The sequence below is a fragment of the Carcharhinus amblyrhynchos genome, chromosome 20 (genome assembly GCF_965287045.1).
Source record: "Carcharhinus amblyrhynchos chromosome 20, sCarAmb.v2.hapA, whole genome shotgun sequence".
Lineage (NCBI taxonomy): Eukaryota > Metazoa > Chordata > Chondrichthyes > Carcharhiniformes > Carcharhinidae > Carcharhinus > Carcharhinus amblyrhynchos.
Genome location: NC_137343.1, coordinates 15626997 through 15654883, shown reverse-complemented (window position 1 = coordinate 15654883; position 27887 = coordinate 15626997). Strand labels below are relative to the sequence as shown.

The 27887-nt window shown below is 40.0% G+C and overlaps 1 protein-coding gene across 1 annotated transcript in view; it reads right to left on the bottom strand.

Moving 5' to 3' along the window:
• Nucleotides 1-27887, bottom strand: part of morc2 (MORC family CW-type zinc finger 2) — a 94511-nt gene that overhangs the window by 20069 nt on the left and 46555 nt on the right. Inside the window, exons 13-21 of the mRNA XM_080208146.1 lie at nt 26658-26798; nt 25680-25834; nt 23990-24118; nt 11708-11813; nt 11294-11405; nt 8778-8852; nt 4861-5229; nt 3966-4127; nt 2774-2822 (exon numbers count right to left, since the gene is read on the bottom strand). Coding sequence (XP_080064272.1) covers nt 2774-2822; nt 3966-4127; nt 4861-5229; nt 8778-8852; nt 11294-11405; nt 11708-11813; nt 23990-24118; nt 25680-25834; nt 26658-26798 — 1298 coding nt within the window. The remainder of the gene's footprint in view (nt 1-2773; nt 2823-3965; nt 4128-4860; nt 5230-8777; nt 8853-11293; nt 11406-11707; nt 11814-23989; nt 24119-25679; nt 25835-26657; nt 26799-27887) is intronic.

Here is a 27887-nt window from a genome sequence, read left to right as displayed (position 1 = left end):
AGGTTCTAAGCATAATTTCTCTCCTTTGTTTTTGAGAGGTCTGACTCTTTCTCTGACAACCCTCTTGTTCCTAATGTATGTATAAAATGCCTGGAGATTCTCCTTAATCCTGTCTGCCAAGGACATTTTGTGACCCTTTTTGCCGTTCTAACTCCCCGTTTGAGTTCTTTTCTACTTTCTCTGTATTCCTCCAGTGCTTCATCTGTTTTTAGCTGCCTGGATCTTACGTATGCCTCCTTTTTCTTTTTGATTAGACCCACGATTTCTCTGGTTATCCACGGCTCTCGAATCCTACCTTTCCTATCCTTCCTTTTTACAGGCACACCTATCAACTGCTCCTTAAAAGACTCTTCCAATCAACAGCCACCAAATCCTGCCTAATCCAGCTGTAGTTAGTTAGTTAGCCTTCCCCCAACACAACATTCATTCTTTTCCACAACTATCCGAAAGTTTACAGAATTGTGGTCACTATTTGCCACACGTTCCCCCATAAACTTTGATGACCTGACCGGGCTCATTCCCCACTACTAGGTCGAGTATAGCCCCCTCTCTAGTTGGACTATCAACATATTGTTCCAAAGAACCTTCCTGGACATATTTTACAAATTCCTCCTTGTCCAGACCCCCAGCCCTAAGGGATTTCCAGTTGCAAAGTTAGCATAAAACAGATCAGTTTGCAGCTCATTAAGTGGCTACAAGTGGTTAATAAAAACATACTGGCTGGCAGCAGTTCTTACAGATCTGATCATTTGAAACTTCAACGAGGGACTATTCGGGTTGCCTGGGATCCCCATTATTGTTTGCAACAGTTATTGAATCCCTGACACATGCAATTACACGCAATCCTTTTGATATTTGAGTTGTCTAGTGGTGGAAAGCAACTTAAGATCACATTATTCACAGATAATGTGTTGGCATTTATGTCTTAAATCTAATTTTTTTGTAATTCTGCTATTATCGATATTGTGGGTAGACTTGGCTACTTTTCTGGCTATAAAAGTAATTTTGCAAAATTTGAGGCTGTATCTCTTGTAAGGCTTAGAGGGAGACGTCCCCCCCACAATTGTTCTCTTCCCCTTTAGGGTTTACTTATTTGGATATTCCCATTACCCCCCCCATTCTGAGTTATATAAAACAAGCTCCCCCCCACCCCCACCCCAATACTTACATCCATGAAGTGGGACCTATATCATTGGCCTTCCTTACTGATAGTGGCTGGACAGGATACTACTGATTAAGATGAAAGGGCTGCCTAAGTTGCTGCACCCTTTAGATATTGCTAGTTTTGCTTTATGTTAAGCAAATTAATGGGGTGTTTTGCTCCTTTATAATCCCTACAGTGCAGAAGGAGGCCATTTGGCCCATCAAGCCTACATCGACAACAATCCCAGCCAGGCCTATCCCTGTAACTACCCCATATATTTACCCTGCTAGCCCCTGACACTAAGGGGCAATTTAGCATGCCCAATCAGCCTAACCCACACTTCTCTGGAGACTGGGAGGAAACCAGAGCACCCGGAGGAAACATACAGAGACAAAGGGAGAGCATGCAAACTCCACACAAGACCCAAGGCCGGTATGGAACCCAGGTCCCTAGAGCTGTGAGGCAGCAATGCTAACCACTGTGCCACCGTGCTGCTAATTTTATACAGCTTCCTAGTTCTAAGGTAAGTTTAGGGATGCTGACTATTCAGATGCATCAGTTAGCCTCTCGTCTTAGATCTATACAAATGTTTAAGAGCTACCAGTCTGAGTACTCTGCTGTAATTAACAATTTCAAGATGGTGCCTGACAAATGTGAGAATCTAATATTCCAAACCGTGGAGGATGGTTTTTGGGATGGAAGGAAGATTTAATTTTACTTCCGTCCTCTCTCCCATTCAGGGTAACCTTGACTTCTCACCAAGTTTCGATTTTTTGGAAAGGTAGGTGCCATGTTTAGTGGTGCCTCCTTTTTAATCTTTTGAGCAACTGTGACTATGTTCTTTTTGGGATTTTACAACTTAGATTTTACCCTTAGTAATACATCTCTGCATCTTGATAGTAGTGCTTCTCCTGTAGAAAATAATCCTGATTCCTACAGAACCAAAGCAATCAGCAAGTTTTATGGAATATTATGTTCTAGATCCTGTGTGAATATGCTAAAGATTCTAATCTTGGAAAAAGATCACAGTGAACATTGATGAGGAGACCTGGAACAGTATCTGGGAAAATGCCAATAGAATCTCAGTTTGTAACAGAACGAAAGAATCCATTTAAAATATTTCACAGCTTACACATCACACCAAGCTTAAGACACAGGATAGACCCCAGTATATTCTCAATGTGTCAAAAATGCAAACTGCTGACAGATGACAACATATGTCTGGTCCTCTCTCGAAATTAAATCCTACTGATTGGGCACACTTAAGGTATTTGATGCAGTCTCAGAACTTGATCCTTTGTACTGGATTCTGGGGCTCCCAGACAAAAAGATAATTGACGCCAGCTCTACAGCATCCTAACATTTGCAGCACAGAAGAATAACATTTGCTCCTGGATTAGCGATAAGCCTCCCTCTGTTCAGGATTGTAATAAAATTATGGTATGTATCCCAATGGAATTCCTAACCTGTTCACTCCAATCCAAGTTGGATGCATTCTGGGAAATGTGCCGCTCCTATCTCAAATATACAGGTTCCATAACATCTGACTTACTCATCTCTCAATTCAGTATTCCTGGACATTTCAGCAAAGTAATGCGTTCAATCAGAAAATAAGAATCACATTCTCACCTTTGGAAGTGCTGGCCTCTTCCTCAACCTCTCCTCCACTATCTGAAATCTTATAATAAAACATACAGTTAGATACTTCTCATGGGTGAACACAAATCCTAGCTCTATAGTTTATAGAAGTAAAAGTTGCTTCTATCTACAACAAGCCAGCAGACACAATCTTCATTTGGATCCTACAAGAAAAAAGGAAAACACGCAATCTTAAAGGGACACTGTTTTAAGGAAGTGTTGAAAGACAATTCCTGTCATCTTGCTATAGACATAGAGCAGTAGTAAAATACCTTTTCCGGATTGTTTTTATGACATTGTATATGAAGCAAGTGGATTGTCTGCATGAAGCTAGCTTGGCCTATTTGTCCCCTTACTTCTCATGTAGTTACCCAAAATGGTAATTCAGATCTGAGAACGGTCCCCATTACTCTTTGAACTGCTTAACAGAAAGGTGGAGGGGAGGGAGGAATACTTCAAAACACTGCAACTGCTGTACGCTGTGGTGGTGGTTGTGGGGAGGGAGGGGGTGGGGGTGGTGGGGAGAGGCGATTCAAGACTAGAAATCAGCAAGTGCCTCTGCAATTGTATGACCAAGACTAGTAACTCATTGCAAGGCAAAACTGTGGTCTGTAGCACTAAATGATCCAATGTATTGGATCTTCAACTTTAAGTAACATGTTGTTAATGTTAAAACATTTTTGCTGACTAGTCAGTGTAGGGAGCTTAGGTTCTATGTAACCCAGAAATGTGCCAGATTCCAAACCTAATCTATTCCGAGTTAGTAGTTCTTTAGCTAGCCTATGGTAGGGGTGCTACAATTGAAGCTTAAAACGTATTTTCAGTGAAGAAATATTGACAGTGTCTCTGCTGACCATCATTCAGCTGGAAACATTTATGGATGCTGGATGAGGATAGCCTTGGACTCAGCTGCAAAAACACTCTCTCTTTAGGCTTACCCAAGTATTAATTGACTAGGCATGATACTGGATGGTGACCAGCACCGTGGTAACATTCCCAGCAGCTCAGGAAGCCAAGTGAGAAAATGGCAACAAAGAGGTGAGTTGGAAGATTGGGAGCAAATAGTCTGTTCATTTTCCAGATGACTGAAGAACAAATTGGACAGACACACTCTCGGGAGGAAATGAGCAAGGGGCTGCATCAACTAAGACACTACATGTAAAACTGTAGTTTGACATACTACCTCTACAACATCAGTTATGTCCTTTTTGAGTCGCTTTGAGTCAGAAACCTTTGCAGATATCTTCACTTTCCTTTCTTCTTGTTCCTCTTCCTCCTCCTCTTCTTCCTCATCCTCCTCCTCACTGCTTTCTATCACTGTGTTCCTTTTCCTTGTTCCTGCAAGCTACGGAAAGGAAAATATTTTAGTTTTGTTGAAAAAGGTTCTGGAATTGGAAGTATGGAAATGAAATCTTGATAAATTCCACCTAATTCTGAGCAATTTTTTTGTAATTTTTTTTGGAGTTGCGGACTGCACGTGACGTTCTTTGTCAGGTTTCTGGATTTCACTTCTCGAAGTCCAATCAACTCATGGTATAACCTGGTTGAAAGGGGAAAACAGCCTCCCCAAAACTTTGCAAGCACTTGCTGGAAGGAATGTGGACTGACTGGAGTTATAATCCATATATTTTATAATACATATATTTATAATATTTTATACATTATATACAAAGAACAAGTGTCTTAGTGACTGACTGGTGATCTAACCAGAGGATCACCACACTCAGGCAAGCAGCAAGGATGAAAAGGCAGAACCTCCATGAATAACCTCAGTGACGATGTGAATTGAACCCGCACTGCTGGTGTCACTCCCATTACGAACCAGCAGTCCAGCCAACTGAGCAAACCTATCCCCAACAGGCTATGTTTAAATGGGACTTTAGCCAGAAAAATATTGTTGAATTGATACAAGGTATTTTTCTGAGGCTCGTTTTAAGACATCTTGTTGAAATAATTTAAGACATTTATTCTGCACGTGACATGAATTGAGTCAAAATAATTGCCCATTCCCCAGCACATTGATAAATAAGGATAAGTTGACAGAGAAGTGTGTTCCTTTAAAGATTTATTTTAAATACCTGTGCTCCCCTAGTAAGGGTCTCCTTCCTGAGCCCCAAGTTCTTTGCTCTTTTAACCGGTTGACTCTTCAAGCTTTCCAAGACGGCAGGAGCATTCCTCATAGAGGTAGAAGGCTGAACTCCAACTCTGGAAGAGGCAGCATTTTGCTTTGCAGAGACCACTGGCTGCTGCTGGGATCGTCCTGTACTGATTGCTGCTTTCTTATTGGTAAGGTTGGTGTGAGTGGTCATGGCTTTGCTTATAGATCTGGTTGAAGATCCCTTACGTGGTAAAGCTTGGGGCTTTGAAGGTGGGTGACTTGGAGCATTTTTGAGGATATCAGCTAGAGGTGGTGATCGTGGTCGCTGAATACTTGCAGATGACTGACCCTACAGATAAATGAAAGCATTATTTTTAAGAAAACACAAAGCTCTTCAGAGTGACTTTAAAAAGACTTCAGATTGTTCATGTTAAATGCATCCATTATTAGCTCTATTTCTTTCCTTCGTGTCTCAGAGACAATAATGTGCAAAGCTACATGGCAGAAAAGTTTCCACGCCTCCTTCAATTTGTCCTCTGACATTGGCTTAGAGGAGCAAACTGGAGATTATTTATGAACTTAAGGTCCCTTCTCAAGCAACTGCAAAGGCCGCATGTAAATTGTGCTCAGATAATCTCAATACAGCTTCTAATGGCGGAGTCCACACTATGAATGTTGAATTCTGCTACAGGCAGTAAATTGGCAATCTCCCTTGGAAAGGCCACATGAAAGCTAGTCTGAGAGAGTTAAGCCCATGGCAAAGAATTCTGTCACTTTTAACAAGTTTTCATTTTCTTAACCACTACCGAAGCTCTGCTATTAGGCCGATGATCATTGTATCCTCACTTTACTAATCTGGTGATTAACTTTTTACATTAAACATCCTTTAAACTAACCCACCACAAAAGTTTATTAGTCATGAAGAATACATTCTTGCTTTGGGATAACAGAGCCACAGAAGCACTGTTTTTAGAACCATCTAATGAGCCAGTGGTCTCATCTCAGATGCTCCATTCTGATTCCACTGCAAGCACTTGCTTTCAAACCTCTTTGCAGGTCCAGATGTGGATACAGGAGTTGAATGCCAGGAGACATCTGTCTTAAGAGAGCATTCAACAAATAATGCTTTGAAGATGCTATTTGGAACTTGAAGTCAATTGGGGGTGAGGTGTTTAAGGGTAAACCTTCCAGGGGTTGGTAACATACCTGACAAGGATGATAAATTAATGGTTACAATGCAGTCCTGGGGTATACAGGAGTTACAGGGAATTGCCTTCACCCAACAATCAACAGCCATTTCAATGATCTTTCCTTCCCTCTGTCATAAGATAGGTAACAGGTCCATTCATCAACAATTCCACAGTATGCAGCTCCACCTGTAACACTCGCTCTCCCTGCAACCCCTCAACCCTTTAATGAAGTATGTCACGCCAGTCCACTGCAGGATCTACAGAACATCCTAACTGAGCTCAAAACCAGCAAATACAACCATTTAAGTTGTTGAAAATGACCACTTCATTACCTCAAATAAGAAAATAGTTAAGCATCTTTCCTTGACCTTGACTAGCACTATCACCAAGTCCCTTAAAAGGATGCTGGGAGTCTGTGAGCAGAAACTTAACTGAACTAGACCCATCAACCAGTTATAAGACAATGGAAGTAGGTAGGTGCTCTGCAACAAATGACTTGCTTTATGTCTCCTCCATCGACAAGGCTCAAGTAAGGAGCACGATGAGATCATCACCACTTGTCTAATTTGATGCAGGAGCAACATCCAAAAAGCACGACACCATCCTAGATGCTGGAATCATTCCCATCTGTAGGCACAATATTCACCTCCTCCATCACCAGTGTACAGTGAGATTACGATCTCCAGACTAAATTGTATCAACTTCTAGTTACTTTGGCAAGTACTGTTTCTCCCACATTCTCTATCAAGCAATGAAAACAGCAAGATTATGGAAAAGCCATCATCTCCAGGATTCCCTCCGAATAACATGTCCTGATCTGGATATCTTCACTGACCCATTATCCAGAGAGAGAGAATCTGGTGAACTGGTGCAATGACAATCATCTCTTCTTCAATATCAGTAAAATGAAGGAGATAGCCATTGACTTCTGGAAGTGTAGTGGAGGGCACGTCCCTGCATACATCAATGGGGACGAAGTGGGAACTGTCGAGAGCTTCAAGTTTCTAGGCCTCCAGATCACTAATACGTTGTCCTGGTCCCTCCATGACAACACTACAAGTTAAGAAAGTGCACCAATGCCACTACTTTCTTAGGATGCTAAGGGTATTTTGCATGTCTGCTATGACCCTCACTAACTTTTACAGATGCACCATAGAAAGTATTCTTTCTGGTTATATCACAGCTTGGTACAGCACCTGCTGACCAAAATTGCAAGAAACTACAAAGGGTTGAGAGTGAAGCCCAATCCATCATGCAAACCAGCCTCCCATTATTTGGCTGTCTACACTTCCCGCCACCTCGGAAAAGCAGCCAACGTAATTAAGGATCAATGCACCTCGTACATTCTCTCTTCAACCTTCCATTAGGAAAAAGATACAAAAATCTGTGGTCACGTACCAACCAACCCAAGAACAACTTCTTCCCTGCTGCTGTCACTTTTGAATGGACTTAACTTTCTATTAAGTTGATCTGTCTGCACACTCTAGCTATGACTGTAACACTACATTCTGCACCCTCTCCTTTCCTTCTCTATGAATGGTATGCTTTGTCTGTATAGCACGCAAGAAACAATACTTTTCACTGTATACTGTGTATCAGTAGTAAATCAAATCAAACCCTGGAATTCCTCACCTAGTATATCCAGCACACCACCTTACTTATGGACAAACAATAAATGCAATTGTGCTAGTATCCACCACATCCCAAGTCTAATTTATTTTAAAAACTGGCTATACTTTTATTATTAGGGCAATCATGCTAGCCCATGTTCACTTTTCCTTATCATTTAGAGACATCAAAAAGAACCTTAGTTTCCATGCTCCCACTCTATCTCTGAGAAATAAGTCACAGCTACACCCCAGAAGGAAAAAGCAAAGTCCAGTGGCCTAAACACACAGGCTAATAAAATTAACTCTCATGATGTTAAAAAGTTACTTTTTGAAAAAATATATAACAAAGTGCCAATTTCATACCTAATGTATATACCATACATGAAAAAGTTGTGACAAATTACTATTGTGTAAGATTTGGGAGCTCCAGACAAAAATACTCAACGGACCACCTTGGGGAAGTAGTTTTAAAATAACAGCTCAGATACGGTGCATTAGACAAAAACAATATACACCATAACAGTTACAAACAACTCTCTGATCCTGGAGGACAAATGGACAGTTGGCAGAGTGCCCTAATCTCAGCAGCTTGTGATAGCATTCCCTTTTCCCTCAGTTTCCGATCCTCCTCAATTCATCTTCCATCTGAAGGTGACAGTTGCCTGCCGAGCATTGCCCCCTGTCAAACATTCCTTAATATGCTTAATTCTAGGGGCTGATAGTTTACCTGGATGTCAATTCAGGGACAGATATCCAAGATGTCAGGGTGGTCAATCTCCTTCCCCATTCATCACCGTGGCTTGAGGTCACTGGAGGTATGCAGGGCACCAGAGTTCTTGCTATTGGTTCAGGAATATTTGTAGAGCTTAGTGTAATATGTGCAGTGAAATCTTTATGACCTTATTTTAGTCTCTGACTACTTGTTCATGTTTTTTTCACAGAGAAATAAATATTGTGCCAGCTAGTACCAGACGATTAGGGAAAAAAAGGAACATTTACTAAATAGTCCCCATTTTTTGCACTACCAAAGTTAAAAGTGTATAATGCACAATCTCTGGATTCACAGCACTTATTATCTTACACTGGGTGCTACACACCTCCAGCGAGGGATTACGGCTGACCTCCAGTGGTAGCTTCTTTAAATCGGCCTGTGAACGGATAGGCATGTTTTTCTGGAAACAAACAACATCAAATGAAATCCTCTTCCAAAATTCAGCAAAAATATTCACTTTAATTGATATAATCAAAGCAAAAAAAATTAAATATTGAAGTATTTTAATTCACATAAAGTAGAAACATTTCAATTCTCTAGACATTTTATGCTGAGGATGAGAAACATTCTTTAGATTTTGCATGGTATTTGCTTCTTTCAGTTTTTGATGGTTCATAAGGTGTTAAAAATCAAATCCACTCAAACACTCGCATTTACTCTGATACAAATATTACAGGTCCCGTTATGCCTCATGCAGATGTCCAACAGAGCAAATCGTTCTGTTTGAATGTGTGCTTGGCACATGAATCAATATGTTATTTAAAACATGAATCAATATGTTATTTAAATTTGTCTGGTCTGAGTTACTTCCTTTAAAAGGATATCAGGTCTATTTAAATTGTTGAGGGTGGTGAAGTGGAAGCTCATCTGAAGCCATCATATTTTGGCAATTTCCTGGGCAGTGAGAAAAAGATCACTGCTTAAAAGTCAATTTTAATTTTGCTTCTCAACTATGAATAAGCTTGACAATTCCTTTCAAACATATTATAGCATTCTTGCTATTCATTACTTCTAACTGATCATTTTTAATACTTAAAATCCATGTCACACACTAGTGCAGAATTATTCCGTTACCTTCTGAAGTCAAGGTAGGTCATATGAGTTCTCATGATAAAACTGGTAAGCTGCAATTAAGTGAAGAGGATTGCCAATTGGTCTGATATCTAAACAATTGAGAGCATTACCTGAAACATAGTAACCTATGGAAGGAGCTGAATTAAAAAATATAAAAGAGCAAAACCCTAAACACAATCATAGAATCCCTACAGTGCAAGAGACCATTTGGCCCATCGCGTCTGCACCAACTCTGTTACAGCATCTTACTTAGGGCAAGAGGGTGAGCCTATCTACTAACCCCATATATATTTACCCCACTAATCCCCATAACCTTGTCTTGGGACACTAAGGGGCAATTTAACAAGCCCAACCTATCTAATCTGCACACCTTTGGACCGTGGAAGAAAACTGGAGCACCTTGAGGAAATCCACGCAGAAACAGGGAGAACATGCAAACTCCATACAATCACCCAAGCTAGAATTAAACCCAGGTTCCTAGCGCTGTGAGGCAGCAGCACTAACCACTGTGGTGCCCTAATTTTATGAAATGCATTATTTTAAATGCTCTTTGCTTATGCTCAGGTGACATACTAGGGAAAATAAAAACAGCAATATAGCTCAAACTATAGGACAAAATGTGTTACAATTACATTAGAGCTTGGAGTTATAATGGGATGTGAGTGGCAAACCAGCATTAAATAAAGTCCTTTGGAGAAATAAAAGAACATTCACACCAAAATTCAACCACAAGTCAAGCAAATTTTAAAAATTGAGGTGTAAAAAAATGTTTTTCCTTCTCATCCAAGTGAGAAAATTTTGTTACATTAAACCTCTGTCACCTCACTTCTGACATTTAGTGTTAGCATCAAAAAGAAAATATTTACATTTTATGTAGCACCTTTCATGATCTTAGGATGTTCTGAATAGCTGTACAGCCAATGAAGCTTTTGAAGTATAGTTAACTGTTGTAATATAGGAAACGCAGCAGTCAATTTGCACATTTTTGAGATGTTATTGAGAGATAAAAACATTGGCCAGGATATAGGAAATATAGTTTCTTCAAAAATTCTTCAAAATTGTAATTGGGATTTTTTTATTTTCCATTGAGCGTGCAGACAAGCCTCATCTGAAGTCTCATCAGAAATACAGGACTGCCAGACGTGCAACATTCCCTCGCGATTGTACTGAGTGGCAGCTAGGGTTTCACCTTCAAGTTCGAAAGTGGTAATGAATGCACATGTTCAGAATTAGCTACAGTTGGTATAGCACAGCTAGATACCAGTTAAAACTGCCTCCACATTTTACATGTTTCTAAATGTAGTATTTCCTACTGCACCAGTGCAACACCTTTTAGACCTGAGTAGTAATGAAAATGAATACCAAATTCAATGATTTCATGCTATTGGTTCACTGCCTAACTGATCTTGCACAAGAACACTTACAGTTGGTGGACAGAAAAAGGGTTTCATCCCATAACTTTCTACCCTAAAGACTAGAATGCCTCATGAAAAGTACATTAATGTACCTCCAAATAGTTGAACAGGCTAACATTTGGGGCATGTTGTTCAGCGTCACTGGCACTTTTAGAACTACAGACCAAGCACAAGTTAGCAACAGAAAACTGGCATAAAAAGCTGAAGAAATGTGGAAAAGGCAGCTGTAGTCAAGAATCATGGAGATCTCAGGTTTCAGCTCAAACTTAAAACACTTGGGATTATCAGGGAACTAAATAAATTAAATAACTGCCCCATTTACACCAAATTCATTTTATGCCCCACTCTTTACCTTCAATGCTTCCAGCTTCTTTTGCTGTGCCTGTATTTTCTCCTCATGAGATTTCACCTCTTTTCGGAGTGTGCCTATAGGTACATTTTGCTTCTGTTCTGGAGCATCACACCTGAAGAAAACCAAAGCAAGCAAACATTGAAGAATGGAAGCTGTGTTAAAGCTTGGCCCCCCACAGTAAATATTTCCCTTTTGCATCTATCCACTATGGCATTTCAAATAGATTCTGGCCTTGAAGTTTTTGGTACAGTACTCTCTAAAGAGTTTCATCTTCCACAGACGTCACAACAGTTATACCATCCACCCAGGTTAGATCAAAGAGAGATTCCAAGCATCACCTAATAATGTTAGGCACTACAGGATAGGACATAAAACAGACTCATCTCAGTTATGTGCTTGGTATGTCATACATACCGATTCTGTATGTGGTCAGGACTCATCGAACATGCCCAACTGTCTGGATACTCCTTACCGACATCATCCACTCTGTAGGGAAGTGTCCGCCATTTTAAACATTGATCTACAAAGCAGATACCAAAAAAGTTAGTTCACAAAAGAATGTTTCATTTTAGAAAAATATTTAATTTCAGTATTTTCTCACTGATCACTTTATTTCACCATACCAGTTTCACCAATGTAAAATCTTTCCAATCACCACCAAACCACAACCATTTATTGTTAACTTGCTTTAGTTTTCTACCCATCAATCTGACCACTGACTTTTCCAAGGGTGCCAACAGCTTTATTACCTCATCCAAGTCACTACACTTCATTCAAGAGCTTAGGCAGTGAGCCTCAGCAACACTGAAGCATATGAATCTTTTCTTCAGGCTGCCAAAGCATGCGGTAATAACAGATGGCAGAATGCTGTGCGGCCAAGAAGTAGAATCTTTCCAAAACAATGTTTTAACAATTTTTTAAAAAACAATCAAGGGGAAAAAAACCTCTTCCTGTCAGACTTCCTTTCTCTATGAATTTGAGTTGGCTGTGGAGTTAAAGCAGCACTGGTGCATTTTCTTTGAAACTTTCAATGGCAAAGAAATGGCAAACATTCCAACTGGCTGAGTCCAGATACAACATCTTAAGAAATAGAAGGGGCTGTAATGCCTGTTGAGCCAGATCTATCATTTAATAGGAACCTGGCTGACCTTCAACCTTAACTCCACTTTCTTGCCCAATCCTCAAATTCCTAGAGTTTTTGCTGAAATTGTTCCTAAATGATTGATCCCTTATCCCAAGACTGTGACATCTTGTTCTAGAATTTCCAAACAGGGGAAGCAGTCTCTCAGCATCCATCCTGTCAAGTTCTCATTATCTTTGTTTCAATGAAACTGCATCTAATTATAAATTCAATACAGAATATTATTTCTACTCAACCCACTCATTGAGGAGAAGTAATCTTGTGACCCTATCTAGTGAAGCTTAAAGAAATAGGGAAAATTAATAATAGGACAAAATTAAAGGCTTTGTATCTGAAGCAGGTAGTATTTTGAATAAAATGGACAAGTTAACAGCACAAATAGAGGCAAAAGGGTACGATTTAGTGATTACAGAGATATGGTTACAAGGAGACCAGATCTGGGAACTGAATATCCAAGGGTACTCTGTTTTGGAAGGGTAGGCAGAAAGGAAAAGGTGGTGCTGTAGCTTTATTAGTAAAGGAAGGGATCAGTAATGTAGTGAGATTGGCACTGGAGATCAAGATATAGGATCAACAATAAGGAATAGCAAGAGAAAGAAATCCCTATTGGAAGTAATCTACAAGTCCCCTAATAGTCCCAAAGTAGGACACAGTATAAACTGGGAAATACTGGGGCTTGTAAGAAAGGTACAACCATATCATGGTATATTTTAATATGCATATAGATTGGATTAATCAAATTGGCAAGCATAGCTTCAAGGGGTGCTCATTATGTGTATTAGAGATTGTTTCTTGGAATACGTTGTTGAACTAACCAGGGAGAAGGCTATTTTGGGTTTAGTATTGTGTAGTAAGATAGGATTAATTGGCGATTGTACAGTAAAGAATCATCTAGGGAAGAGTGATCATCGAACTTAAAATTCAGTTTGAGTTCAATAAACATGAGTCACACACTGATGTTAAACTGAGCTAATTACATAGGCATGAGGATAGATTTGGCCATAGTGGACTGGGCCGAAAGACTAAAAGGTAAGATAACTGATAAATAGTGGTTGACACTTAAGAAGATTTTCAAATCCTCCCAACTAAAATATATTCCAGAGAGGAAGCTAGATTGTAACATGGCAATATATTAGCTTAGAGGATTGGCTAACCAACAGAAAGCAGAGAGAGGGATAAACTGATCTTTTTCTAGTTGACAAGCTGTAACTAATGGTGGTTTGGTATCAATGGGTGCTATTCTGCTTCGCGGTTGGTGACTAGTGGAGTGCCACAGGGATCGGTGCTGGGGCCTCAACTATTTATATAGATGATCTGGAGGAGGGGGCTGAGTGTAGGATGACGAAATTTGCTGATGACATGAAGATGAGTGGAAAAGCAAATTGCGTGGAGGGTGTGGAAAGTCTGCAGAGGGATCTGGATAGGCTGAGCGAGTGGGCGAGGACCTGGCAGATGGAGTATAATGTTAGCAAGTGTGAGGTTATCCACTTTGGCAGAAATAATAGTAGGAGGGATTATTATTCAAAAGGCAAAAAGCTGCAGTATGCTATATGATAAGTGGGGGGGCAGTTTAGATCAGATGAGGAGGAACTTCTTCACTCAAAGGGTGGTGAATCTCTGGAATTCTCTGCCCGTTGAAGTGGTGGAGGCTACCTCGCTAAATACATTTAAGTCACGGGTAGACAGGTTTTTGACAAGGGAATTAAGGGTTATGGGGAGAAAAAGTGGGAAAGTGGAACTGATCCACTTCAGATCAGCCATGATCTTATTGAATGGCAGGGCAGACTCGAAGGGCTAGATGGCCTACTCCTGCTCCTATTTCTTATGTTCTTATGTGCTACAGGACCTGATCCTCAGGTCCCAACTATTGTGGTGATATTGCACCTTTAAGAAATGCATTTTTACAATGTTTCTTATAAGGGGTATATTTAAAGTCAGCTCTGTTTTACAAGGTGCTAATTTGTCTGGGGAAACATGCAACTCCATGTTGAAACTGCAGGATAATGACTGATTTTAGTGGCAGATGCGTATGTTAATGGGAGGAGCTAAGCTTGCAGGACAGACAGTGTTTTAAAACCGTCAGGTTATGCCTTGTTCTGAGACACGACGTCTGTCTCTGTCTTCCTCCAAAAGTGCTCCGAGAACTCTAGGACTGGCAATCTATTTACAAGCATGTAAACCCGGGTATTGCTAATTGATCTTAAAGGGGTTTTAAGTCTGCAAGAGGAATAGTGCTTGAATTCAAACTCAAAGCGATAGGTTAGCAGTTAAGAATTGTATCTGGTCACGTTTAAGCATTGTTCAAATGTTAACGTTAAGCTAATTCATTTGTTATAGTTAAACTGTGTTGATATACAAAGTTTATTTTGACAAATGCTTCCCAATTTCTCAATAGAAATGTGCCTAGAATGAAACATTATATCCTCACATTAATGCCGAATAGTGGGGGTCTAGTCTAACTTCAAAATATACCTTGATGTTTCTGATCCATACCCTAATACTATTTACAATCTATATTAATGACTTGGATGCAGGAATAGAAGGCAAGATAGCCAAATCTGCAGACAACATGAAAATAGGTGGGAAACCAAGTTGCAATGAAGAAATAAGAAATTTATAAATGGATACGGGCAGGTGAGTGGGCCAAAATTTGGTAGATGGATAGTGAGAAGTTATCCACTTTGGCTGGAGGAATAAAAACGCAAGTTATCTAAATGGAGAAAACTTCAAAATGCTGCGCTGCGGAGAGATCTGGGTGCCCTCGTTCATGAATCACAGAAAGTTGGTATGCAGTTACAGCAGGTAATAAAAAAGGCAAATAGAATTTTGGTATTCATTGTTAATGGATTAGAATATGAAGTAAGGAAGTGCTGTTGCAACTGTATAGACCATTGGTGAGACTGCATCTGGAATACTGCACACAGTTTTGGTCCCCTTACTTGAGGGGGGATGTAAATACATTAGAGGTAATTCAGAATATGTTTGCTCGATTGATTCCAGCGGTGAAGGTCTTGGTTTATGAAGAGATTGCATAGTTTAGACCTATACTCACTGGCGTTTAGAAGAGAGGGGATCTATCAAAGAAATAGTGAGAAATCTGGATAGAAACTGTCCCATCAAGAAAACATAGCATGGATTCATGAAAGGAGGGTTATGTTTAATTGATTTAGCGGAATCCTTTGAGGACATTACAAGGGTAGTGGACAACAGGGAACTGGAGGATGTGGTGCACCTGGATTTCCAGAAGGCATTCGACAAGGTGCTGCACAAAAGGCTGCTGCATAAGGTAAAGGTACACATCATTATGGGTAATCTATTAGCACTGTTACAGGATTGGTTAACTAACAGAAAGCAAAGAGTGGGGATAAGTGGGTGTTTTTTTGGTTGGCGATCAGTGACTAGTAATATGCCTCAGGGATCAGTGTTGGGACAGCAATTATTTACAGTTTACATGGATGATTTGGAGTTGAGGACGAAGTGTAGTGTGTCAAAGTTTGCAGATGACACCAAGGCAAGTGGTAGAGCAAAGCATGCAGAGAAAATTCAATGTCTGCAAAAGGATATAGACAGTGTGTGAGTGAGTGAGTAAACAAGGGTCTGGCAGATGAAATACAATGTTGGTAAACGTGAGGTCATCCATTTTGGTAGGAATAACAACAAAATGGACTATTATTTGAATGGTAAAAAATTGCAGCATGCTGCTGTTCAGAGGAGCCTGGGTGTCCTTGTGCGTGAATCACAAAAATTTGGTTTGCAGGTACAGCAGGTAATTAAGGAGGCAAATGGAATTTTGTCCTTCATTGCTAGAGGGATGGGGTTTAAAAACAGGGAGGTTATGTTGCAGCTTATAAGGTGCTCGTGAGACCACACCTGGAGTACTGTGTACAGTTTTGGTCTCCTTACATGAGAAAGGATGTCCTGGAACTGGAGAGGACACAGAGGAAATTCACTAGGTTGATTCTGAAGTTGGGATGGTTGATTTATGAGGAAAGACTGAGTAAATTGGGACTATACTTATTGGAATTTAGAAGAATGAGAGGAGATCTGAAAGAAACATATAAAATTATGAAGGGAATAGATAAGATAGCAGCTGGGAGGTTGGTGGGTGAAACCAGAATAGAGGACATAGCCCCAAAATAAGGGAGAGCAGATTTAAGACTGAGTTGAGGAACTTCTTCTCTTAAAGTGTTGTGAATCTGTGGAATTCCCTGCCCAGAGAAGCTATCTCACTGAATGTTTTTAAGGCAAAGGTTTTAAACAGTAAGGGAATTAAGGGTTATGTTGAGTGGGCAGGTAAGTGGAGCTGAGTCCATGATCTTACTGAATGGCAGAGCAGGCTCAAGGGGCCAAATGGCCTACTCCTGCTCCTAGTTCTTATGTTTTCAATCGAGATATACAAGATGCTAAAAGGGATTGATAGGGTAGACAGTGAGTGTTTCCCCTTTTCGGATATTCTAGAATGAGGGGCCATAGTTTTAAGCTAAGGGGTGATAGATTTAAAATAGAAATAAAGGAGGAATTACTTTACTCAGAGTCATGAGTCTGTGGAATTCTCTACCCAGTAGTGGACCCAAGAACACTAAACAAATTTGAGATAGAAATGTTTTTCTTTCATGGCAGGATGAAGGGTTATGGGGAGTTGGAAGGAAGATGGAGATGAGGCAGAAATAAAATCAGCCATGATCATACTGAATGAAGAAGCAAACTCAAGAGGCTGAATTGCCTACTCTTGCTCCTAGTTCTCATGAACTTTGCAACACTGCCCTCAAAGCTAATATATTCTTCCTTTTTATGGAGCTAAAACTGTGCACTGGATTTCAGGTGTAGCCTCACTTGACTGATCACTTTATTTCATCTTAACAATTTTGCCAATGTGAAACTCTCTCTAATAATCCACCACCTTACTACCATTTTTGTTAGTTTGCCCTAGTTTTCTAACCATCTAATCTGACCATCAACCCTTCCTGGGATGCTAGCAGTTTGACTACCTTAACCCTGTGCAAATGCAGCAAGAATTCCTCATTATTTTATTCCAATCTCCTTGGAATAGGCCAACATACCATTTGCTTCCATAATTGATTTTATACTAGCACGTTACTTTCAGTTTTCATACACATCTAACATGTTCACTTATCTTCAGATCATCAGCGAATTTAGATACACTGCTGTAAGTCATTTAATATAGATTGTAAATAGCCACAGCAAGCTTTGTAGCACCCAACAAGTAATCTGAAAACAACTTTGTTTATTCCTCCCTATTTTGTCCTTAAACCAATCCTGTGTCCATGCTAACATATTACCCTGAGCCCCACAAGCCCTTAGCTTGTACATCCATCTTCCGTGTGGCACCGTATTAAATGCACTTTGAAAATCTAAACATATTACATCCATAAAATCCCCTTCATCCATTCTGCTGTTACAACCTCAACAACCTCCAAGATTTCTCAAATACAATATCCCATCCATAAAACTATAATCCCCATATGTGCTCAATTGCCATTTCCTTAATAACGGATTCTAGAATTTTCCTGACCATTGAGGTCAGGTTAACTGATCCTTGGTTTCTACTTTCTTTCCTCTCCTTTCCAGAGGAGAGATACATCCATACCATTCCAGAGTCTAGGAAATTTTGAAAAAAGGAACCAATTCCTTCTTCAATCTCTTTCAGAACATTTGGATGTAGGCTGTAAGGTCCAGAGAATTTAGCTGCTGTTAGTCTCATTAATTTCTGCAGTACTTTATCTGAACTAACATTCATTACTCTAAATTTTTCATTCGCATTAGACCACTGGCTCCCCACTAATTCCATGTTCTTTATGTCTTTACTCAAAAGTGAGATGCAAAATACTTCCTCAATGTCTGCAAGTTCCTTATTTGTCTCACCCCTTTTGTTACTCATTTTTAAACATATTTGTAGAGACTTTTACAATTTTTCTTGGGCAATGGATCTATGATGTAAGATTTGCTTACGGAACTGAAGTTTAGGTAGCAAATGGAATTTTGACATTCATTGTTAATGGAATAGAGTATAGAAATAGGGAAGTGTTCTAATCTAATTGATTAGAAAACTTGGAGTGCTTTGCAGCCAACTGTGATTAGCCAATTTGTGCAGTCAGTAATCTGGCTTGTGCGAGGCGCCTGCTGTTCCTTTCTAGATTCATTTATTTAGGGCAAGGAAACCAGGTAGGTTAATGTAATTAATGGTTCAAATCACTCTAATATGAAAAAGACAAACTAAAGATATCATATTATCACATGCCATCATATTAACACAGGGAAGAAGACTGTTCAGTCTTTACCGATATTTGTATCCTCCTCAGATTGGAGAAATTAAATTGGCAAAGATAGCCTTCAGGACATATTCATAAAGTGTTATTGGGGCAGTTTCCTAGAACAATATGTTGTGAAATCAACTATGAACAGGTCATTTTAGGCCTGGTAATGTATAAAGAGACAGAATTAATTAATGATGTTATTGTAAAGGATCCCCTAGGGAAGAGTGACATTAACATAATGAATTTCACAGTTTGACATATAGGGCATTGGTGAGGCCGCAGCTGGAGTACTGTGTGCAGTTTTGGGCGCCGCACCTGCGCAAGGATATTTTGGCCCTGGAGGGAGTGCAGAGGAGGTTTACTAGGCTGATACCGGAGTTGAGGGGATTGAGCTATGAGGAGAGGCTGAATAAACTAGGCTTGTACTCGTTAGAGTTTAGAAGAATGAGGGGAGATCTCATTGAGACGTATAAGATGATGAATGGGATGGATAGGATAGAGGTGGAGAGACTCTTCCCGCTCAAAAAAGACAGTAGGACTAGGGGGCACAGCCTCAAGATAAAGGGGAGGCGGTTTAGAACGGAGTTGAGGAGGAACTTCTTCACTCAAAGGGTGGTGAATCTCTGGAATTCTCTGCCCGTTGAAGTGGTGGAGGCTGCCTCGCTAAATATTTTTAAGAAGCGGGTTGATGGGTTCTTGATAAGAGAGGGGATTAAGGGTTATGGGGAGAGGGCGGGAAAGTGGAACTGAGCCACAACAGATCAGCCATGATCTTATTGAATGGCGGGGCAGGCTCGAAGGGCTAGATGGCCTACTCCTGCTCCTATTTCTTATGTTCTTATGTTCTTATGACAGTGAGAAACTTGGACTGAAACTAGCATCTTGAACTTAATGACAAAGGTATGATGATGGAGTTGGCTAAAGTAGATTGGGAAAATAGTAAGATAACCTGAAAGCAGTTAAATCAGAAAATGAGATAAGGAAGAATAAGGTCAATAAATCCTGCAGGGAAATGGAGAAAGAGATTCACTGGAACAAGTTCAGAAAGGATGGTCAAAGACATGACAAAAAAAGCATCCTAAGATGTAAAACTGAAATAAAATTCTTTTGACTATTTCAAAATTGAGAATTGAGGTGAGAATCAATATAAATGGATCTGAAATAGAAGATGAACATAAGGCAGATAATATTTTGAATCATCACTTCTTCCAAGTTTCCACAAGACATCAGCAACATCCCTCCAAATGCTGAGAAAGCATTAATAAAATTAATTTATATATCAGATTGTGTTAAATTTGAAGAATTCAAAATAACTAAAGGCTCAAGGATAGATTATATTAACCCCAAAGAAATTTGGGAAGAGATTTGTGAGGCAGCAAGAATCACTGTGAAGGGGACAAAAGAAAATTAGGGAAATAACATTTAGAGATAATTGTCCTTATTTTAAAATGCAACAATCCAAGCAGTTGCTGTAGTCTCGTGTCAATAACATGCAAAATATGGAACCGATTAAGAGTCAATTTGAGGCTTATCTGGAAGGTATTACTTGACAAACTAGGGTCAACATGAATTCAGAAAGGAAAAATTGTATTTGACCAATCTCCTTGATGTTATCTTGTGAGAAATGCACAACTTAAGTGGACCATGGAAATCCAACAAAATATTAGATCAAGACTTCCAGATGATAAATATGACAATCCATGTGAACGTCCGTTAATTAATTCAGGGTCAATCTAAGCAATAGATCAGAAATTGGCTGATAATTCAAAAAGAACATGTAATCCTAAATTTGGCTATTCCAATTTGCTGTAGGCTAGTTCCTCCCTTTGCACCATCCTGCAAACACTACCAAAACTCTACTCTTCTCCATACCTTATCTCACACCATGTTCCACTCACACATCATCCCGGACCTCCTGGCCCACACTCAGCAAAACCTTGATTTTAAACTTCTCAACCCTGGTTTCAGGTCCTTGCAAAATTTTACACTGACCCATCTCGACAATCTCCTCCAGTCATACAAACTTCCAAGAACAAGAAATCCTCCAATTCTGGTCTCCCACACACAAATTTTCATCTCTCTACCTTTGGCAGCTAAGCCTTTAGTTGACTGGACCTTATTTCCTTAAAATCTACCTCTTTGACCACACATTTGGTCAGCTGTCCTAATCTCATGCATCGCAGTTCAGATTTTGTTTGCTAATCACTTACTGCATTAAAGGTGCTATACGAGCACAAGTTCTTGTTGACATTTTAACATTCAAACTAGAAGCAGGAATAGGCCATTCAGCCCTTTGAGCTGCTCTGCTATTCATTTTAATTATGGCTGATCGTTGAATTCAATATCCTGATTCTGACCCCTGCCCCATTATCCCTTCAGCCACCAGCCGCAGCCCCCCTCCCACAGTCCTGGTCTCCCTCACCATTGGGAACATTCTTTCAGAATCCACCCTGTCCAGAGTTTCTATGAGATCCCCTCTCACTCTTCTAAACCTCAGTGAATATAATCTTAAATGATTTAGTCTCTCCTCATACGACAGGCCTGCCATCCCAGGAATCAGCCTGGTAAACTTCGCTGTATTCCTCTTATAGCAAAGGCATCTTTCCTCATAAGGACAGCAAAACTGCACACAATCCTCTTGGTGTGGCCTCACGAACACCCTGTACAATAGCAGCAAAACACCCCTATTCCTACATTCAAATCCTCTCGCTATGATGGCCAACATACTATTTGCCTTCTTTATTGCCTGTCATACCTATGCGCTTACTTTCAGCGACTGATGCACGAGGACACCAAAGTTTTGCTGAGTGTCCATCCCTCTCAATTTAGAATTGAGCGCTTCAGGGATCAGAATTGGGATCATTCCACTTTCCAAATTACATCAATGACTTGGATTCAGAAAATGCCCAGTTTGCAGATGATACCAAACTATTGGGTGCAAATCTGAAATTATATGAATTCCACTAAATATATAACAGAACAATTTCATTGGAATTCATACATCTTCTCAAATGTTCTCTCAAGTCAGTCTAGAAAATTACTTCACATAAAACTGCAAAATATAGCAAGAACATACCAGTTCAAACTAGTAAAAGTTTTTTTTTGAATGAAAGTTTTTTTTTTGGTTAAGTGATCAACAAATGGAATGAACTTCTAGATGCAGTTGGAACAAAAACAAACTATTTAAGAAATAATTAGATGTAATGGAAAACTGGAGCATCTTTCTGAATAGATGAAACAAGGTGAACTAAATGACCATCTTGTAATCTGAGGCATGAGCACTTTTGCTATTTAGATTGAAGGTGTTAGATTTCTAATGAATGTTTAGTTGCGTATGGGTTGTGAAACTAATTATTAATACATCAGTTTTCAATACAATGTCTCTATGGAACTGCATGCAATATGGTGACCAGATACGATGATTATTACTAATTTCCTGTGAGCAATTGTGTTTCTTGGTTCAAACCCAAGCATCTGAATTATGGCTTTTTTTCTACTTTGCATAGTAGCTTCCCAGTAGTTTGGTGAATTGAGTCCAATATATGGTGTAGTGCTGGGCCATTCAAGTCAAAAAATTCTGAGTTTCCATTCTTGGTCTGTGTTCAGCTGCCTGATTGAGTCAATATCAAACTAGAAATCCCCTGCACTTACTTGGGGAAGGGTAGAGTACGGGAAGCACGGGTGGGTGGGAGCACTTCATCGCTGTGAAGGAAACTATTAGGAGACCTGACTTACCTTATCATCAGGCAGAGGGCAAGTTTGGCCCTGGGAGTTTCCACACATGCACAGACAGGGGTAAACTGCATGTGCGCAACACTCCATTCAAATTTCTTCAGGCCAAGGACATAGGCCCAGTACACCTAAGTAGTGCAAGCCCCTGGATCACGTGATGAGGAAGACCTCGCTGTAAATCAAGAGGAGTTCCAGGCAGGGGAGAGAGACAGTGCCCAGTTAAAAGGAAAGAAAGAGAGAGAGAAGAGGAAAGAAAGAGGTTCCAAGCAGAAACACAAGTGGAAGTAGTGATGCAGCTGACAAGACTAAGTAATGGGGAATCAGGAAAAGCCCTGAAGATCTAAGGCAGCAGCAGCTGACTGGTGACTCTGTGGCAGGTTGTTAAGGTGAATGTACCCCTTTTGAGTAGTCCAATTGCGCATGGTGCAGCTGAACAACTGAAGTTGTGCACTGGTGGAGTGCAAACTTGGGAATCCAGGAGAATGGAGTCTCGGCGGCGGTGGGGGGAGCAGGGGAGGTTTGAAACCCTGCGAGACAGACCACATTTGGAGAGAATTCCAAGATAAGATCTTTGAAGGTGAAGACTGGAATCCCTCATGACAGCCAGCTGCAACAAAATTAGTTGACTCTGTTTACTGACTTCTGGCTGGGGTGTTGAGAAATCTGCAGAATCAGTGCTGACTGTGCCTGCCATTTATTGTGCTGTGTGGTGCATTTGGCCATAGTTTGCCTGTTAGCTAACCCTGAGCATTACAGCATAAAAGGTAGATATTGGAAATTATTTTATCTTTCTGATCTTGAATAGGAAAGTCTACTTTTGTTTATTAAAATGTATAGAATCATGTGGCTTTATTCTCCAAGTAGCTTGGATCGCAAACTTTTCTCTATTTTAAACAAAAAGTTACTAGATTGTATGAAAACTCTGCATGGCTCTGGTCCACGATAACAAACCCTACTGGAAGCTCACATAGATACTGCGCAAAGGATAAGATTAGAACACTGTCAATTAGCTGGCCAATGCTTACTATCTAGGCTCCCTCAGCCAAGAAAAGCCTGAGGGCACAAGGAATTACAAAAGGTCGTAAATGTAGCCCAATCCATCACGCAAGCCAGCCTTCCATCCATTGACCCTGTCTACACTTCCCACTATTTCGGCAAAGCACCTCAGACATTCTCTTCCATCAGCAAAAAGATACAAAAGTCTAAGGTCATGCACCAATCGACTCGAGAACAACTTCTTCCCTGTTGCTGTCAGATTTTTGAATGGACTTACCTTGCATTAAGTTGATCTTTCTCTACACCCTAGCTATGACTGTAACACTACATTCTGCACACTATCATTTCCTTCTCTATGAACAGTATGCTTTGTCTGTACGGCATGCAAGAAACAATACTTTTCACTGCATGTTAATAAATGACAATAATAAATCAAATCAAAAAGCCACTTGGCTTTCTGGATGAGCTGTAGAATACTGGGATTAACCTAATTAATATTTGCTTATGGAACTTACCAACTTAAGCACAGAAAGCATTGTGGGTAAGACATACCGCACTGAATGGTGGTCGGGATCTCCATAGCACGCCGCCTCTTGTATACTGTCTCATCAGAAGGTGGTTGATTCCAGTTGGCTGATAGATAACCAAATTCATCCCAGAATTTCAATATCCCTTTCTGTGCTGTAAGCCAAGGGAATTTTTGTTAACTTTATAAGAGGTCATAGTATAAAAACACAGTACATTTAACAAGAGCATAAGAACTGGGAGCAGTAGGCCATTTGGCCTCTCGAGCCTGCTCTGCCATTCAGTAAGATGACGACTGATCTTTTCATGGTCTCAGCTCTTCTTCCCACCCACTCACCATAACCATTAATTCCTTTACTGTTCAAAAATCTATCATTGCATTAAAAACATTCAATGAGGTTGCCTCAACTGCTTCACTGGGCTGGGAATTCCAGAGATTCACAACCCTTTGTGTGAAGAGGTTCCTCCTCAACAGTCCTATATCTGCTTCCCCTTATTTTAAGGTCATGCCCTCTAGTTTGATTGGCACAAGATTATGTGAATGTGAAAATGACTGGACAATTGCAACTAACATAAAAAGAACAGATTGAAACCCTTGCTGGGAGATAATAAACATGCTTCCTCAGTGTGGAGGGGCCTGGCCTCCCAGGCCCAGGTCTAGGGTGGCAGTGCTGGAAGTCAATGGGATCACTTGGACAGTCTCATGTTTAAAAAATAAAAACAGATTACAGAAACTGGCATAAAAAAGCAAATTCAATCAGGTAGGATCTTTGGAGAGGGCACGATGAGACTAACAAGATAAACACACTATTGTGATTACCTAATACCCTAAAACTGGTTGGACTGGTGCAGTCACACCTATATTGTAAAGTGAAATTGCTATTCCATATGATCTGTACAACAGCTAAAACAAATGATTAAGGCCTCAGAAACCGTGGAATTAAATGCACTCGGTGATCTAGTTCTGATCTTGTAGGCTAAAAAAAGCAGCATTGAGGGGACAGTTTGAACAAGAAAAAAAAGTGACTGATTAATCCAAGAATAATGAAACAGTTGCTTTGAAACACTCGAGGGATCCTCCTCCCCTCCTGCACAGAAAAAAACGAAATCCTTCAAATCCCTAACGAAAATGCGCTGCAAAAACGTGTAGACCTCATCCGAAGGTAATCCATCCCATCACAATGCAACTTTACTCCCACAGTTGTATCTCAATTCACAGTTAACAATCAAGTGATCCCCAGAGTAGATGTAAATCTATACAGAAGGGAAGCAATTATATTTTTAATTGTACCATTGCTCTCCTGGTGACAGTACTGTGTACATCAAGGCTGTTCATTGAAAAATGAAAAATAAATTAACATTAATAATGTTAACAGTTTAAAACAAAATCATACAAGAATCATCTTGCAATCCAGTCATTTCACTTTATTTTGTTTCAAAGAATGAGGGCTAATTGCATAAAAATTGAGAAGGCTGGTAGGCAAGTCTGCGAGGTATAGATAAATTGGGGTTACTTTGGCAACTGCATCAATTCAAATAATGCATTAATCCAGATTCCTCCCAACTCAAGTCATGCTCCGACAGGTTTCGCCAGCACTGATTTTAAACAAAAATATTAAAGGAAAGAAAAGACACGCATGTGAGAACTGAAATCTCAGACAGGTTCTGGTTAAACCCAGACGTTCCAGTTTAGTCAGGTTACAAATTCTCTCCTTACCGATGCCAATGTCTTTCCAATACTGTACTAGGTGCTCGCCCATGGCTCTCAGTAGATGCCGATACTCTTTGGCATCTGCAAAGTCCTGTTTGTTGTGGGTGGGCTCTAGAACCAGGTATGGGACATCTACCACACCCACTACTCCACCACATGAACTAAGGATAAATAAAAAGAAAGGAAATCAAGTTACAGAAAATTTTCCTCTTTGGTATATTCTTAACCACACCATCATCTCTCTGGGCTCAACTTAATCCTTCCTCTCCTGACCATTTGATCTCCACCTGCCATAAATTCAAACTGTCAAAACCGTCACCTACAACCTGTTGGGCAGTAAGCTCTGCTCACCTGCCCTAACCGGCACCGAGGCCTCTAACGGAATTGAATTTAGAATCCTTATGTTATCTTCCTTTATAACTTCACCCAAAGCGCTCTCTTCACTTTTCAGAAGCCTTGCAGTCCTGTCTCTTCCAGTCCTCTGACTGGAGCCTAAGCATTGTTCCATGTCTTCCAGTCTTCTGGCTGGAATCTAGGCATCATTCCTTCCCATTCTCGCTCTTCGCGATAGGACCATCAAACTCTACTCCCTGGAAGTCCATCCCAAATTTTGCCACTTCTGTGACACTGCCTCAATCTTTACACACCCCTTCAAAACACTCCTTTGTCTTTTAATTGCAGTTAACTAAAGGACATCAGTAGGTCACAGCTGTATTGTATTTTGTATTCACTCAGCGACATGACAACTTGTCAAATAGACACAGGGTATCACATAATAGGAAGTTGCGCCATAGCCCTGATTTCTCATATAGCATTCCGAACTCAATGCACAATGTGAGGGGGAGATGCAGAGGGGACATGGAACATCTCCTCAAAAAAACCTAGTTACTCATATTCTGTAGAGTGGCACTGACAGAAAACTTAGCAGGCCATTAGGGGAATGTTAATGTAAGTCAGCGTGTGGGCAATTTTCAAAGTACTCACACTCCTCCTTCCAGCTGTGGTCCAACTTTCTCATACATCTTTATGAGGCGACTGCAGTTATAAATGAACATTCCATCCAAATCACGATGTTCAATGTTCACACCAAAAATAAAGCACATTTCCTTTGGCTCCTTCAAAGCTCTGCAAGAGTCAGAAACTGACATTAACAAAAAATCTCCGCAACAAAGGATTCTCTTCAAGAAGCCTGGCAAAATAAACATTTTTTTATATTGCAAGTCTTATAAGTTACTAACTTTTAAAACACCAAATTGACAGCAAGGAAAGTAGTTACATGTGGAGTGTGATCAAGGAATAAATAAATATACTTGTCTTTAACTAGACCGGCATCAAGATGGTGTTTAGCATCTTGGCTTGGGAATTACCCAGTGTAATAAATTCAAATTCACACTCTTTTTCTTATCATCTGCAGTTCTTCACAAATTTTGTTATTCTCTCATCTATTTTAACTTCACACAGTGGGAAAACCTGCCCAAGTAGCACAGCTAATTAAACTGATGAGTAGCTCAGGAGTATAAACCAGCCTGTTCTGAACTAGCTGATCTTGATTCTTGACCCTCCAGCAGAAAGCCAACAAGTTAATAGAAGCGTATGCATGGACAGTTTTTCCAAATGTTTGGAATTGAGCATTGGCATCTCTCAGGCTTCAGTTCTGGGATCATTTTTGCACTCCGTACATATAAATACTTTAGACACAGGGTCAGAGGTAACTGTATTGAAATCAAATGGGTATTATTTTAGAAGATTAAAGGAAGCAGCAATGGGACAAAAGGAAATATGCTAAAAGATGACAAACTTAGTTCAATAACAAGAAACCATAGATACAAAATTAAATCTTACAAAATTCAGGATTGTGCAAAACAAATATCTTTAAAGAATTATACCCTTGGGCAGGTCGATTCAGGAAAAGGGGAATAAAGGGATATAAGAACAACTGAGTGAGTGTGGTTAAGAATTTGCTTGCATGACACAAACACCCGGTTCCATGTTGCAATATTTAAGTATTTCTTCAAATCATGCCATGGGATCTTTGATATCCATTGCAACATTCAACCAGGGCTTTGGATTAACATTTCATCCAAACGTGTCACCTTTGACAGTACAGTATTCCATCAGTACTGCAATGGAGTAACATACTGAAGTCCCAGCTTATGGTATGAAGTATAATCTAACTCGAGGCAACAAGACCACTAACCGAGTCAAGTGAAGATT